This window comes from Rhinoderma darwinii, chromosome 1, assembly GCF_050947455.1.
Source record: "Rhinoderma darwinii isolate aRhiDar2 chromosome 1, aRhiDar2.hap1, whole genome shotgun sequence".
Taxonomy (NCBI): domain Eukaryota; kingdom Metazoa; phylum Chordata; class Amphibia; order Anura; family Rhinodermatidae; genus Rhinoderma; species Rhinoderma darwinii.
Window position 1 is genome coordinate 201,823,473 of NC_134687.1, and position 16,833 is coordinate 201,840,305.

The 16,833-nt window shown below is 44.5% G+C and overlaps 1 protein-coding gene across 1 annotated transcript; it reads left to right on the forward strand.

Annotated features, from left to right (window-relative positions):
- Nucleotides 1–1,093: 1,093 nt before the first annotated feature.
- Nucleotides 1,094–11,610, forward strand: LOC142739263 (C-X-C motif chemokine 11-6-like). Its single transcript, XM_075849805.1, has 4 exons — nucleotides 1,094–1,154; nucleotides 6,715–6,841; nucleotides 9,723–9,809; nucleotides 11,474–11,610. Exons 1-4 carry the CDS (start codon nucleotides 1,094–1,096, stop codon nucleotides 11,490–11,492), a joined length of 294 nt encoding a protein of 97 aa, XP_075705920.1. The 3' UTR covers nucleotides 11,493–11,610.
- Nucleotides 11,611–16,833: the final 5,223 nt, after the last annotated feature.

Genomic DNA, 16,833 nt, shown 5'->3' on the forward strand with positions numbered 1-16,833 from the left:
TTTTCAGACGTAATTCGGGTGTTTTACGCCTCGAATTACGCCTGAAAAAACGCCCCTATTACGCCCACAAACATCTGCCCATTGCTTTCAATAGGAATTACGATGTTCTGTTCCCACAAACCTTTATTTTACGTGTCGCTGTCAAAATATGGTCCGTAAAATGATGGCTCGTCAAAAGAAGTGCAGGACACTTCTTGGGACGTTTTTGGAGGCGTTTTTCATTGACTCCATTGAAAAACAGCTACAAAAATGGCCGTAAAAAACGCCACCAAAAACGCAAGTTGTTAAAAAAAAGTCTGAAAATCAGGAGCTGTTTTCGCTTGAAAATAGCTCCGTATTTTCAGACGTTTTTGCTCACTGCGTGTGAACATACCCTTATAGTGGACACATGAACAGGGGTTTTGCAGTTTGTAGAGTCTTCAATAGGATTTTTCTGGAGCCCGTTGTGCTCTCAGGGTGATCTTAACAGGACGCCCACTTCTAGGAAAAATAGCAACAGTCCAAAATTTTCTCCAATTGTAAACAATTGGTCTAACCGTGGATTGATGTACAGCTAGGTCTTTAGCAATGCTTTTGCAGCCTTTTCCAGCATCATGCAACTCTATAGTACGTCTTCTGAAAGTGCTTTGCCTTTCAAAGTGGTAAGGCATCCTTACCACTAAACAATCTTTTTTGAGAAGAACGGATTTATCAATAACCAGGTTGTGTGCCGTTATTTAATGGGTAAAGCACCTGTGAAACCCACACTTCTGTGTATTAGATAACAATCAAACCACATTTTGTTAGTAATTAACACAGAAATCCAGGTAACTCCAAGGGTTCATTTACTTTTTCTTGCAATCCATTATCTGCATGATTGTTCCTTTTCTGATAACATCTATCTTTTCAAGAAAATGAGAACTTAACAATGTCAGAAAGTCCCAGTTAGTAAGATCAGTCTATGGGATTTTCCCATGGTGATTTCTGAATTCAGTAGGAGGGAATACAGGATATCTATAAAAGGATCCATTCTCTAGACGGTTACAAATCCCTTTTTTGTTGTGCAGCTTTAGGGGAATCTTTTTCATATCTCCTTCTACATCCCGTCATCACAATGTACAGACCAATTATTGCTGTCCTCTGTTCCCTGTTCCTATTTCAGTCATGTGTGCAAGGTAAGTCATTTAAAATAGCATTAACTCTCATTTTTCATGTATATGTAGCCTTTGCTCAATTTCTGTTCTTTAGCATCTTCTGATAATGATGAATTGTACATTATATTATCCAATATGTGGTCTTTGCGCCATTGAAATTAGTGCAGATTTTTGCAGTTATTCTGTATTATTAAAATCTATGATGATGCATTTTAGGAGGCAAAGGTACAGTGTTGGCACCCACTGTATCCGTACAGTTTCACAGCCACTGATGTTCAAAGCATTTTATTATTGCTAGGGCTTTCTTACTCTTTATTGTTACCATACATTGGGGGAGATTTACTTTGCAAAATCTGTTTAAAAAGTTTCAGAATTGTTAACCACTTGCACCTTTTTTTGGCGCAAAATATTGATGTAAAGTACGTCAGCCAAGAAGTGGCATGAGAAAGTGTTAACATGTCTAGCAGGATGTGCCAAATTTATAATACAGCGTGCGCCACTGTGATCAATTTGGTACTGCTTCTGCCTGTCTGGTCTAGTTTCACGCTGTCTAACTTTAAAACCGTATTAGTAAACTCCTTCATTGTCTGCTGCGTGTAACATTGGTCAATTGGTGAAATGTCCTAAATTCATTGCAAAATAGGAACAGCTCTTCCAATATGTATTCAAACCAAGCTATAAGTTCGAGCTGGTGGTATAGAAGTAAGGGTCCGAATAGTGTCACTCCCACCCCCTACCTTTAAAGATTTAGAGCAATGTGTCAACCTTCTTTTCTCTATGTACATCTACAGGTCTTGGGCTGTAGTGGGAAGAACTTCAATAGGAAAATCACTTCCATGATACAAAAAAAGCCCACTACTATGTGTATAACAGGGTCTATGATTAAAGGGTTATTCCCAACTTATACTTCAATCCCAAATAGTTCCCTATCTTAAATATATTAATCTTGGTAAATACCTTTAATTTTCTGTAGTGCAGCATTTTTTAGATATCCGATTGCCTTGCGATTTGTTTAGGTGGTCAGTGCTATGGATCCGACCAACACCGCTGTTTAGCCTCTGCTGCCACGCCTGCATAGTTCCTCCGCTGCCAGTCTCAGTAAACTTGGCCGGAGTGCCGGGAGCGCGACGTGGTTGCACATGCGCACAAAGTTTTAGCACAACCATCCCCGTTAGTTTCTTATTCTTTCAAAGAGGCTGCTCCCAGGCATGCACAGTAACCCTAGAGCTGTTTCACTTTCCACGGCACAGCGCTTCATAGGGTTTATCAGTTCAGGCACACAGCACTTGGGGACAGAGATGAGGAAGACAGAGGGCTGAGACAGTAGGCTGGATTCACACGAGCATGTTCGGTCCGTAATGGACGGAATGTATTTCGACCGCAAGTCCCGGACCGAACAAACTGCAGGGAGGAACGCTACTAGCATCATGGTTATATACGACACTAGGAGTCCCTGCCTCGCTGCGGGACAACTGTCCCGTACTGTAATCATGTTTTCAGAACGGGACAGTAGTTCCACGGAGAGGCAGGGACTCCTAGCATTGTACATAACTATGATGCTAGGAGCCCGGCTCCCTGCAGTGTGTTCGGTCCGGGACTTGCGGCCGAAATACGTTCCGTTCATTACGGACCGAACATGCTCGTGTGAATCCAGCCTTAAGGGTATGTTCACACGGCCTATTTACGGACGTAAATCGGGCGTTTTTGCCCCGAATTACGCCCGAAAATAGCGCTGACAAACATCTGCCCATTGAAAGCAATGGGCAGACGTTTGTCTGTTCACACGAGGCGTATATTTACGCGCCGCTGTCAAATGACGGCGCGTAAATAGACGCCCGCGTAGAAGAAGTGACCTGTCACTTCTTTGGCCGTAATTAGAGCCGTTATTCATTGACTCCAATGAATAGCAGTGCTAAATACGGCCGTAATTGACGCGCCGTTCAAGCGCCTGCACATGCCGGTACGGCTGAAATTACGGGGATGTTTTCAGGCTGAAACATCCCCGTAATTTCAGCCGTTACGGACCCCCGCCGTGTGAACATACCCTTAGGGTATGTTCACACGAGGGCGTCCGTTACGGCTGAAATTACGGGGATGTTTCAGCCTGGAAACATCCCTGTAATTTCAGCCGTAACGGCATGTGCAGGCGCTTGAACGCCGCGTCCATTACGGACGTAATTGGCGCTGCTATTCATTGGAGTCAATGAATAACGGCTCCAATTACGGCCAAAGAAGTGACAGGTCACTTCTTTGACGCGGGCGTCTATTTACGCGCCGTCATTTGACAGCGGCGCGTAAATTACGCCTCGTGTGAACAGACAAACGTCTGCCCATTGCTTTCAATGGGCAGATGTTTGTCAGCGCTATTGAGGCGCTATTTTCGGACGTAATTCGGGGCAAAAACACCCGAATTACGTCCGTAAATAGGCCGTGTGAACATACCCTCAGGATGCACTGGGGGATGAACTGGGAGATTAATTGGGGGATGAAAATGCGGAATACTGTATTCAAATTGAACTGGGTAAAACAGGCAAACACTTGGGGGTGGGTTGCCACGACGGATCGCTGCTAGTACACGTTGTTTGGAATCCTCATGCTGCTATCAGAATTTTTACATAGCAGCATCAGGAACACGCACAGCAGTGATTGTCTCACAGCGCCACTTGCTGGTGAAGAGAAAGAAGGGGAGCAGACACGTCCACATTTGTTCAGGACCTGGGAAAAGACACAGGAGGAAAAGAGCAGCGATCCATGTGAAATGTTGGCAGGGAAATTACTGCATGGGGTGCAAAATACCTATTTTTTAATAGCTAAATGATTTGGCATTAAAAAATGTAACATGGGAGTTAGGAAAAACACTTTAAAGAGGCTCTGTCACCAGATTATAAATGCCCTATCTCCTACATAGTCTGATCAGCGCTGTAATGTAGATAACAGTGGTTTTTATTTTGAAAAACGATCATTTTTAAGTTATAAACAATTTTAGATTTATGCAACTTAGTTTCTTTATAGACAACTGGGTGTTGTAAAGAGAAGTGTATGACGCTGACCAATCAGCGTCATACACTTCTCTCCATTCATTTTTAGCTGTACTCGCAGCGCTGTGCAGTCACAAGCTCCCACATTAACTTTACCGAAGTGACTTGAGAGTGAATAGACATCACCTCCAGCCAGGATGCGAGGTCTATTCACACTTCCGACACTTCGATAAAGTTTCTGTGGGACTGTACTCACAGCACAGTGTGATCTCACGAGATCACGCTGTGCTGTGATTAAGTCCCACAGAAACTTTACCGAAGTGTCGGGAGTGTGAATAGACATCGCGTTCTGGCTGAAAGCAATGTCTATTCACTCTCAAGACACTTCGGTAAAGTTAATGTGGAAGTATGTGACAGCACAGTGTGATCTCGCGAGATCACACTGTGCTGTGAATACAGATGGACATGAATAGAGAGAAGTGTATGACGCTGATTGGTCAGCGTCATACACTTCTCTTTACAACGCCCACTTCGTAAAAAATGCCCAGTTGTCTATTAAGAAACTAATTAGCATAAATCTAATATTGTTCATAACTTTCTCAAAAATTATCGCTTTTCAAAATAAAAACCACTGTTATCTACATTACAGCGCCGATCAGATTATGTAGGAGATAGGGCACTTATAATCTGGTGACAGAGCCTCTTTAAAGTAATAAGGGAGATCACCTGAGGATTCTACCGAATGTAGGGGTTTGGTCAAGGGGGCTGAAATAATTTAAGCACCTGGTCTGGGGGTCTGAATTAAATTATGGGTCTGCTCTAGGGTCTTAATTAATTTAGGGGTCTGAATTCATTTTGTCATCTGGCCTTGTGGTCTACAAAGGTCATATGGCTGCTGATTGAAAGGAAAATGCAGCTTACTGGTCCAGGCGTGCCCCAGAAGTGATCTGTCTTCTGTACAGCCAGCAGCTTCAGTGCAATGATTTTTTTTATGTTGCCCCCTTACATCCTTACAGAGCCCATGTACACTTAGACTCTTCCCCTTGCCCCTGCCAGTTTGCATCTTACCCCTGTCCCACCACTTTCCATTGCCCCCCCAATGAGGTGGGCCAGAATCCTTGGCTGTATAGGGCCCACAAATTCTAGGTGGCCGCCTTGCATGTCAGAATATGAAGCACTTCCAGCTATGTACAGGAGTTACACAGACCCTACTGCAGCAAAATGGTAGGACATTTTTAATGAAGACATTTAGGAAGCAAATGAACAACGCAAAAGTGTGAAAGTCTACATATCCTTTAAAGAGGCTCTGTCACCAGATTTTGCAACCCCTATCTGCTATTGCAGCAGATAGGCGCTGCTATGTAGATTACAGTAACGTTTTTATTTTTTTTAAAACTAGCATTTTTGGACAAGTTATGACCATTTTTGTATTTATGCAAATGAGGCTTGCAAAAGTACAACTGGGCGTGTTGAAAAGTAAAAGTACAACTGGGCGTGTATTATGTGCGTACATCGGGGCGTTTTTACTTCTTTTACTAGCTGGGCGTTCTGACGAGAAGTATCATCCACTTCTCTTCAGAACGCCCAGCTTCTGGAAGATCACGCTGTGACGTCACTTCCCCAGGTCCTGCATCGTGTCAGACGAGCGAGGACACATCGGCACCAGAGGCTACAGTTGATTCTGCAGCAGCATCAGCATCAGCATGAGTACAACCCATGAACAATACTCTGCAGTAGTATTGTTTTTTGGGGGACCTCTGCTTTTACTGCCACTCAAACATACTTGTATATTCTCCAGGTTCGTCCAGGAGTCTCCCACTAGCATAGCGCAACCCTTAACACAGCAATAAAATAAATTTGCAGAATTTTGGATGCCCGCCGCCACCACTGGAGGGAGCACATAGTTATACAGCTAGTGGAAGCTGCTAGTAGCCTTTGCGGGATAGTCCTATACAATCCAGGAGAGTAGACCAATATGCCTGATAGGCTTGAATAAAAAATTAAATAAAACCCAGCACTGACGATTTTAAGGGTATGTTCACACGCAGTGTTTTCAGACGTAATTCAGGTGTTTTACGCCTCGAATTACGCCTGAAAAAACGCCCCTAATACGCCTACAAACATCTGCCCATTGCTTTCAATGGGTTTTATGGTGTTCTGTTCCCACGAGCCTTAATTTTATGCGTCGCTGTCAAAATACGGCGCATAAAAAGACGCCCGCGAAAAAGAAGTGCATGTCACTTCTTGGGACGTTTTTGGAGACGTTTTTCATTGACTCCATTGAAAAACAGCTCCAAAAAGGACCGTAAAATATGACGCGAAAAACGCGAGCTGCTACAAAAAACGTCTGAAAATCAGGAGCTTTTTTCAGGCGAAAACAGCTCCTGATTAACAGACGTTTTTGATCACTGTGTGTGAACATACCCTAAAACTTTCGCTTTCGTTTCATTTTTCCCAAAGCTGAACTCGGACTGCTATCAATTACATGACTAGGACCAAAGTGGTGGTGGGAGGTTATTGTATATGTAGCTTTGTATAAGGCAGAAGTGGTTGTCTTCAGGGTAGTCATACAATTTCATTCTGAGTTATTCTTTTATTTATAGGCATGTCCTTATTGGGGAAGAGACGCTGTTTTTGCAGGGAACTTGGTGCCAACCACGTCGACCTTAAGCAGATCAAGAAATTTGAAGTGTTTCCACCAAGTGCCAAGTGCGAGAAAATGGAAGTCATGTATGTTACACTTTATAATATATTAACACTAAGTTTAAGATACATTGTCTGTAAACACAGCTAGTGTTTCACTCCTGTGCTATCATGTGTTTCGCCTGACTATACTAAACACAAATATTTTAGGAATTGCTCGGGACCCCCTAGGAGTCAGAACAGAGAATCTCTTTGTAAGAAGCCAAACCAAAGTGGGCAAAGATGGTGGGCTCTTCGGCCCTGTATCTATGCGGCAGTCCCCCTGGGAGAGTGACAGAACAGCTTTGATATAAAGCATTCTGGTAGCTGAAGGCATTTCAGTTTCTTCAGTTCCCTAATCTAATCTAATCTATGGCCGAATTGCTCCATCAACCTAAATATAAATTGCATTTGCATGGCCGGCTTCTAACAAACCTTAGGCATACCTGTGTACTTTGAAAAAAAAAACTGTTTTAGGCCTCATTTACACGAGCGTGTGCGTTTTGCGCGCGCAAAAAACGCTGCGTTTTGCGCGCGCAAAAGGCACTTGGCAGGTCCGTGTGTCATCCGTGTATGATGCGCGGCTGCGTGATTTTCGCGCAGCCGCCATCATAGAGATGAGGCTAGTCGACGCCCGTCACTGTCCAAGGTGCTGAAAGAGCTAACTGATCGGCAGTAACTCTTTCAGCACCCTCGACAGTGAATGCCGAACACAATATACACCAACCTGTGAATAAAAAAAGACTTTCATACTTACCAAGAACTTCCTGCTTCCCCCAGTCCGGGCTCCCGGCCGTTGCCTTGGTGACGCGTCCCTCTCTTGTCATCCGGCCCCACCTCCCAGGATGACGCCGCAGTCCATGAGACCGCTGCAGCCTGTGATTGGCTGCAGCCTGTGCTTGGCCTGTGATTGGCTGCAGCTGTCACTTGGACTTTACTGTCATCCCGGGAGGTCGGACCGGAGTTATCGGTAAGTCAGAACGTCTTTTTTTTTTTACAGGTTCATGGATTTTCGGAGCGGAAGTCACTGTCCATGGTGCTGAACCAGTTTAACGCTTTCAGCACCGTGGACAGTGACTGTCTCCTGACGTCGCGTACCCGAACATTTTTTACCGGTTTCGGTCAAAACGAGTTTGGCCGAACCCGGTAAAGTTCGGTGCGCTCATCTCGAATTTGACACTCCGTTTGGATGTTTGTAAACAGAAAAGCACGTGGTGCTTTTCTGTTTACATTCAGGAGTTTGACAGCTCTTGCGCGAATCACGCAGTTCGCACGGAAGTGCTTCCGTGCGGCATGCGTGGTTTTCACGCACCCATTGACTTCAATGGGTGCGTGAGTGCGCGAAAAACGCACGATTATAGAACATGTCGTGAGTTTTTTTCTGCGCACACGCGCTGAGCGCAATTCACGCATCGTCTAAACTGCCCCATTGACTAATATAGGTGCGTACGACATGCGTGCAAAGCACGCGCGTCGCACGCGCGTATATTACGTTCGTGTAAATGAGGCCTTAGAGAGACCTGAGTTGTGGCACTCTATGTGCGCAGAAAATATTTACTTTTCTCTATTTTCACCCACATACAGGTATGCTGCCCCTAATGTATTATTGCCAACTCTCCCTGAATGTCCAAGAAACTCCTGGAAAAAGTCACCAATTATTTTTAAAAATGTATTTATCCCGTTCCTGCAGTCCTCTTCCCTCCCAGGCGCAGCTTAACACAACATCATGATGCCAGGGCTGGTGTCTGAACGTTGTCTTTGACGGAGCTCCGGGAATTAGGAGGACTGTAGTAACGGGGAGAGGTGAGTACTGTATGTGCTCGTCTGATCTGGGATCTGTGCCAAGGAGGATTCTGTTCTAAGGTCTATATTGAGGGGGGCCTGGGGTTTCAATTAAGGGGGTCTGGTCTTGGGTCTATATTAAGGGGTGGTCTAGAGTCTGTTTTAACGGGGGCCTGGTCTAAGGTCTCTATTAAAGGGTGGTCGGGTCTGGCGTCTGTATTTGTTTAGGTGTCTGTATTTATTTAGGTGGTTTCGTCTGTATTTGTTTAGAGGGTCTGGTCTGTATATGTTTAGAGGGTCTGTTCTGGATTCTGGATTTGTTTAGGGGGTCTGTATTCATTTTAGAGTGTTATGAAGGGGGCAGATGCAGTATTTGTAAATCAAGGCCATATGTAGGGACAGTCTTATAAAAATAGGTGGGGCAAAATTTTGCACAGTGCGCCTACCGCGCTACTTTATGCACTATTTGTTTGAATCTCCCAGATGTTCCTTCTCAAAAGTTGGCAAGTATGCCCTATTGACAGTCAACGTGCCTCAATTTACACTTCCGGACAGCACACATATGAGAAATACGTTAGTGTGAATAAGGCCTTAGTAGCAATTTAGGATAACGCTGGCCTTTTTTTTTACCCCCTCTAACCATTAATACTGTATTTACCAGCTGTCTGAGAAGACTGTACAAAAGAAGTATTGAGAAATATATACATTTTATCTTGTTATATTTCATTCATATAAATCATTGTCATAAAGGTCAGCTGTATGAAAAATCTCTTTAAAGGCTCATTTAGACGAAGGTAAATATAGTCCATGTTTTTTAATGGCCATCACACGGCTGAATGTATTTCTATTATGGGGCTGTTCAACAGACCGTGTGAAGGGCCCGTGAAAAAATAGGGCATGTCCTATTTTTGTCCGTTTTCGCGGCTCCCTGAACAGACTCAAGTGAAAACAGGTCCCGCGCGAGTGCGACTAGGATGTAAAAAACTGCAGTTTTTCACTTCCGAGTTTGCACTCGTTCGTCTGAATAAGCCCTTATACAAATATTTTTCACCTGAAATTACAGCTAGATAGCATCAAATTTGTATTGTATGTTTTTGATGCATAAAAATGATTACCACATTTATCTTCATCTTTTTAATCTTTATAGTGTTAAATTCAAGTATAAAACAGGAGGAATGTGCCTCAATCCTGATTCCAAATTGGTGAAGTCACTTATTGACTTAGCAAAGAAAAGGTAAGAACCTAACCCAGACATACATTAACAACGTTTTGTCAAAACACATTTTTCCACAAAATCGCAGCAAACTGCACCTTTTTGTCGTGATTTGCTGAAAATAGTGGCAAAAATGCAAATTGACTACAATGTGTGAACACAGACTTTTCCACTGTTCAGCCATAATATTAAGACCACTGACTGGTGAAGTGAATAACGTTAATTATCATTAAATGGTGCTTGTCAAGGGTATATGATATGATATATTAATATGATATATTAGGCAGCAAGTGAACAGCCAGTTGTCTAGCCAAATTGTGACGGCTAGACAATTGGGTCAGAGCATCTCCAAAGACAAGTCTTGTGCCTGTGGCGTGTTTCCCGTATGCAGTGGTTAGTATCTACCAAAAGTGGTCCAAGGAAGGACAAACGGTGAACTAGTGACAAGGGGATTGGCGCCCAAGGCTCATTGATGCGTGAGAGGTGCAAAGGCTAGCCTGTCTGGTTTGATCCCACAGGAGAGCTACTGTAGCACAAATAGCTGAAAAAACTTAAAGGGGTTATCTGGGACTTTGGACTTTTTACAAATGGCAGCAGGGCAGGGGATGACATAACGTAATAAACTTACAGAGCCTCACCCCCTGAAGTGCCCCCTGCTCTAGCGCTGTGGTCTAGTTCTACACTATTCTGGTCCTGGTATCCCCTGCCGCTGTCACGTGTGTTTTTCATCGGTCACGTGTCGCCACAGCCAATCTCTGGTCTAAGCGGTGATGCTGACATGATGGGACACGTGACTACTGAAGCAAGCAATTCGTGACCCTGAGTTATTTCTGGACCGGAGTTGCAAAGAATGAGACCTCTGCACTGGAGCAGGGGGGCATATCAGGGGGTGAGCATCTGCTAGTTTATTGGCCATCCCAAGCCCTGCTGCCGATTGTGAAAAGTCCCGGATAACCCCCTTTAATGCTGGCTATGATATAATCATGTCAAAACACACAGTGCTTAGCAGATTGCTGCATTAGGTGGTGCGCAGCCGCTGACCCCTGTCCACCACTAAAAGCGTCTACAATGGGCAAGTGAGAATCAGAACTGGAACATGGAGCAATGAAAGAAGTTGGCCTGGTCTGATAAGTCATGTTTTTTTTTACATCATATGGGTGGCCGAGTACGAGTAGGTGACACCAGGATGCACTATGGGAAGAAGGCAAGCTGGTGGAGGCAGTGTGATGCTCTGGGCAATGTTCTGCTGGGAAACCTTGGGTACTGGAAATCATCTGGATATTATTTTGGCACATACCCCCTACCTAAACATTATTGCAGAACAAGTCCGATCAATGTAGGTCCCACCTTGCAATTTACAGGACAAAGGATCTGCTTCTAACGTCTTCGTGCCAAATACCTTAGGACACCTTCAAAGATCTTGTGGAGTCCATGCCTCGACAGGTCAGAGCTGTTTTGGCTGCACTATGAGGACCTACACAATATTAGGCTGTTATGGCAGAACAGTGAATCTTACTCTATATGTGTTATGATCTGTAAAGCAGAATTCTTACGGGGCATTGTTACCAAGTTCTCTCATTTTTCCCTAAGGAAACGGCATGTGGCAGACTGTGCCTCATCAGACTGTGTATATCCAGCTTTGGTAGCATATCCAGTACACTAAATTTTCTTCTGGCTTGTTACAGGTCTAAAGTGTCTGGATAGTAAAGAAAAACAAGATGACAACAATGGCTACCCTACTCCATATAATCCAATGCAAATATAGGCTAACATCACCCTGGTTGAACTTAATAGACATATGCCCTTTGTCAACCATACTAACTATATAACAAATAATCCTTGCTTCTAGTTTATTCTAGTTCTACTTCATGTTTAAATTTGCTAAAAACAATATTAAAATTGATTATATACAATAAATGAACACAGCATGATAAAAGGCAACATGGTATCTATTGCCATTTTTAAAAATGAAAAACAAAAGCTATGAATTTATATTCAATAGCAGCAACAAATATTTATAAAATAATTAAAAGTGGTTAAAGGGAGAAAAACCACTGATAGCCTATCCTTAGTATAAGCCAATAATGTGTGAATGGTGGGGTTTCGACCCTCGGATCAGCAGAATGAACGAGGCTAATCTACAGTACCAGGAATAGCTACATGTACATAAACAAAGAAAGTTCCATGGCATTTACCAGAGTGCCGCAACCCCTTTTCACTACTGGATTTGGAGACACATTAATGGCCTATCAGTATTTTTTCCCCAAAAACTCCTTTATTAATAATTTATATTTGCCTATTTTTTATTTTTCTTTATATGCATAGTTGTCAAGTTATCTAAAATGAGGATTTAGTGTGGAATAAACAGACAATTACATTGTCCTATTTTGAAATATATTATTCATTGACATTAAGTACTTTTCCAATGATCTAGACCAAAGAAAAACAAAAACATTCTGAACATATGTCGACTATAATAAAATTGTTATAGTATTTTTTTTTCGAATCTTTTTTCAAGTTCTATTACATGAGGCTGTATATAAGCTGCACACTCCATTGACGTCTGTGAAAGGAAGAGTCTAAATCATCGGCCTGCCTTGATGATGTCATCACTAATTCACATTTACTATCATACATATCTAAATGCAGCATTTCTTAAACAATGCAAGCAAGTATTGGAAGCATATTTGATGTGTTAGTATATTTTATACCATTCATGGGTTATATGTTGGGCTTGTTTACAGCAAGAGAAAATAAAAACTTGCACTATACTATCTGTTGAATGAATACCAAGGATTTCATACTGTAGAAACAGCTCTGAGCTGGTGTTTGTCCAGCGGATAGGATTTACAAAGTGATGTTGCAACCTTTGACAATACAACAATTGGATTACTCTGTAATCAGGTTGTGGCACAGTCCTAAATATAAGTGAATCCTGAAACTGAAAAAGTGATCCTAAATATTGTCGCAGATGGCATGCTTATATATTTATTAAAAATCTTCGAATGGGGCATTACTGAGAAGTGATAGGGATTTAGCGTGTTAATTTACAACTTTGTAAAATATTTATTAATGCCTAACAATAAAAGTGGAGTAAATATACAACAGGTCATTAAAGGGTTTATCCAATTTTGAGAACCATTCTTCTGAGATGTCCCCTGAAGATAAGTTGATCCAAAGCGGACAATCTTTGTAGGGCTGAATTCATACATGAAGTTTTTGAGACATTGTTGTAGCCAAACACAGGAGTGGATACAAAAGAGAGGAGAAGTATATGTCTTTCCTTTATATTTTTCCTTAGTCTTGGATCCACTCCTGGATTTGGCTAAAAAAAAAACCTGCATCAAATATTTCATTTGTAAATTTAGCCTAAGGGTATGTTCACCTGGCTTATTTTCAGGCTGATTTTGGAGCATACACTAGAATATACACTTGAAACACACCTGCAAACAGTTTACAATTGATTTCAATAGGAAATACACTGTGCTGTTCATATGAAGCATATTGTTAAGCTGCTGAATTAAAAAAAAAAATGGCTCCTAAAAAGAAGCCTCGTGAAAAGTAGCATCTCACGTCTTGAGGCTTTTTTGGAGCTGATTTTCCATTGACACTATGAAAAACGCCTAATTTTCAGCTTCAAAAATGCCTTAAAATCAGATTCTGTTTTGCTTTAAAAACAGCTCCGGAATTTTCAGCCGCTTCTTTTTGTACGTATGTTCACACACGGAGTAAAAAACAGCTCAGAGAAAACCGGCTCTGATTTTCAGCTTCAAAAAGTTTTAAAGCTGAAATCTTTTTGAAGCGTTTTTCCTAGATGTTTTTGGGGCCGTTTTTGGAGCTGGTTTTCCATTGCCACAATTAAAAATAGCTCCAAAAATGGCTCAAGAAGTGACATGCTCCTTCTTTTTACGCCCGGTCTGAACGAAACGCTGTTTTTCCCATTGAATTCAATGGCCAGATGTTTGTAGGTATTCAGCTACCATTATTTTCAGTTGTATTTCAAGAAAACACAGCGTGTGAACATACCCTAAGGGCACATGCTCGGATGTAAAGGCCCAGTTGGGCTCTGTATGTACAATAGACCAATGGCACAATCTTTTTTTTTTTATCGGATTCAAATGGACGTAGAAACGTCATACATTCAGAGATTGAAGGGATCCATAGTACAGCCATGTGCATGAACCCTTAGGGTATGTTCACACACACTAATTACGGACGTAATTCGGGCGTTTTTGCCCCGAATTACGTCCGAAAAATGCGCCTCAATAGCGTTGACAAACATCTGCCCATTGAAAGCAATGGGCTGACGTTTGTCTGTTCACACGAGGCGTATATTTACGCGTCGCTGTCAAATAACGGAGCATAAATAGACGCCCGCGTCAAAGAAGTGACCTGTCACTTCTTGGGGCGTAATTAGAGCCGTTATTCATTGACTCCAATGAAAAGCAGCGCCAATTACGTCCGTAATGGACGCTGCGTTCAAGCGCCTGCACATGCCGTTACGGCTGAAATTACGGGGATGTTTTCTCCTGAAAATATCCCCGTAATTTCAGCCGTTACGGACGCTGCCGTATGAACATACCCTAAGAGATTATTTTTCACGAGCAAAGATTTTAAAATGTTGTAGACACTGTTTATCATCAATCCTATATAACAGCTTACTGTACAGTATGTGTCAGCTTTATGTCAATGTTCAAATTATTTGTAAATGATTTTAAATATAGAAATGGGAAATAAAGTTGAGCTATATTTGGTTAAAAACCTTGACTTTATATTTTCTTTTTTAATTTGGGCAAAACCTGACTTTGGAATTTACGTTGTGAAATCTACAATTGCTGATTTTATAAAATCTCATCCACATTGTGCATTATGATAACATCCGGGTATTGAGGGTTTGCTACTATGTGTTGCATTTTGTATGAGGTAAAAAGCAGTGTTGGAATCCACCGATAAAAAAAGCAATCACAGTTTTTACACGCAGCAATGCGATGCAGTTTTCCAAAGAAGTAGTTCAGTTTTCCCAGAATTGTTTCTTTAAAGAAGAGGCTGGACGCAGCTGCAGGCTTGAGGGAAGCCGACATGACCGTCCTGGTAGGGAAAGGGTTAATGTTAAGAGGTGAGGGAAAGGTGAAGAAGCTGAAGGAGGGACGGGGAGGAGCTAGGGGGGACGGGGGGGCCGTTACTGCGCTTCCCGCTGTTTCTCGGCATTGAGCCGGAAGCAGCGGGAGGAGTAGTACACAAGAAGCAAAGCTCCCCGTTGCCCGGCTTTTTAGTATGGCAGAGGCCCTGATTTTAGAGCGGCTGCGTGCCGCTGCTGTGCACCACGGTCCCGGATGGCTGGAGGAGACCGTGGCTGCATTAACGCGGATCCCGGACGCCGTTTCGCCACGTCGGGCACGGCGTTCGGGGTCTGTTGTAAGGGACAGGCTCCCCTCCCCCGGCCCCCCTACGAGCATGGCTATGGCGGCGGGGGGGGAGTCGGCAACAACCGCTCCTGCGCTGGGCAGGCAGAGAGCGGTAGCAGGGGTGACGGCGATGCAGGCTGTGTCGACCCGTCCCTCTCGGCGGTCCCGACCTCCAGAGCGCCTGAGTCCGGAGGTAGTCCCGCGGACACGGCGTCGCAGAGGGAGCCCGATCCCGGACGCTGCAGGCCAGGCAGCTGGGAGGACCGCCCCTTCCCAGGCCCTGCGTCCTGGCAGGAATCCCAGGCCGCGACGGGGTCCGGCGGTAAGCAGGGAGTCGCAGGCCGGGCTCCCTGTCACCCCTCCCCCATCAGATGGAAGATGTCAAGAGCAAGGTACGGCCGCCCCGCATGGTGATGTTCCGGCCAGGGGGCAGGCTTCGTCAGGATCGTCTAGACGGACGACTAGATCTGCAGCGACGTCGAGGCAACAGGTCCGGTCGGAAGTCTGGGTCCCGGCGGTCGGGCGGCAGGTTGCCGGCCCATCGGTCAGCGCGTCCTCATCCCCTTTCCGAAGAGGTCGTTGGGAGGGACAGTCGTCGGCGAGAGAAGAACTGGAGGAAGGTGAACTGGACGTCTATCGTCGAGGTCAGGATGGTCCGGCTGACGGGAACACAGCGCCTGTGCAGCCCGGTGAGTGTATAACTCCTTTATTGACTTATCCAGCGATTTTTATGTCGGGTGTCGGCGGGGGGGCTGCTAGCATAGCATCGGGGGCCGGTAGTGGCGCGGGCGGACGCGACGGAGCGGGTTTGGCAGATTTAGTGGGTTGCTTACGGGAGCTGGTGGGGCGCCTGGATAGGGCCGCGGCGCCGGTAGTAACGGAAGTGTCCCCTGCGGTAGTTTGGGAAGGCCCCAGGGAAGTGGGATCGTTGCAGGCGCGTCCTGTGGTGGCGGTTAGAGAGGCGGTCGCGGTGTCGGTGCAGACTGAGGCACAGAAGGACGGCGATCGAGTGCGCATGGACGATCGTGCTCGGGGGGAGGTGTATGTTTGTTTTGAGGGTCCGTTGGGGGCGCATTTAAAGCAGGAGGTGCGTGATCGGATCTGGAAAGATGAATATGTTGAAATTTTTTCTCTCTTGCCGCTGGCTAAATTCAATTTGGATAAGAGCAAGCGGGATGAGAGTAAAAAGGACGAGGAGGAACGGCGGCGGTATAGGCTTATCCCGCAGACGTTCGTTAATTGGTCGCAGGCGTTCGCCATATTGGCTAGTGTGATAGGGGAAAAGGCGCCGGAAAATTGTTCGGCGTTATTTTGTTATTTTGATGCTATTGGGGAGGCTCATAGGGCGTATGGGGGTCAGGCGTGGCTGCGATATGATGAGCAATTCCGTCAGCGGAAGGCGGTTCGGCCGGCGATTCGGTGGGACCAGAAGGATATTGCTCTCTGGTTACGGGTTACGGTTCCGGTTAGGCAGCCCTTTCCCGGGAGCGGTGGCCAGGGAGGCCAGACTAGTCAGAGTGGACCAAGCGGCGGGGGAAAGGCGGGGTTTTGCTGGCAATTCAATGAAGGCCAGTGTAAGTTCGGGGCCACGTGCAAGTTCAAGCACGTGTGCTCCGAGTGTAATGGTGCATCACACGGGG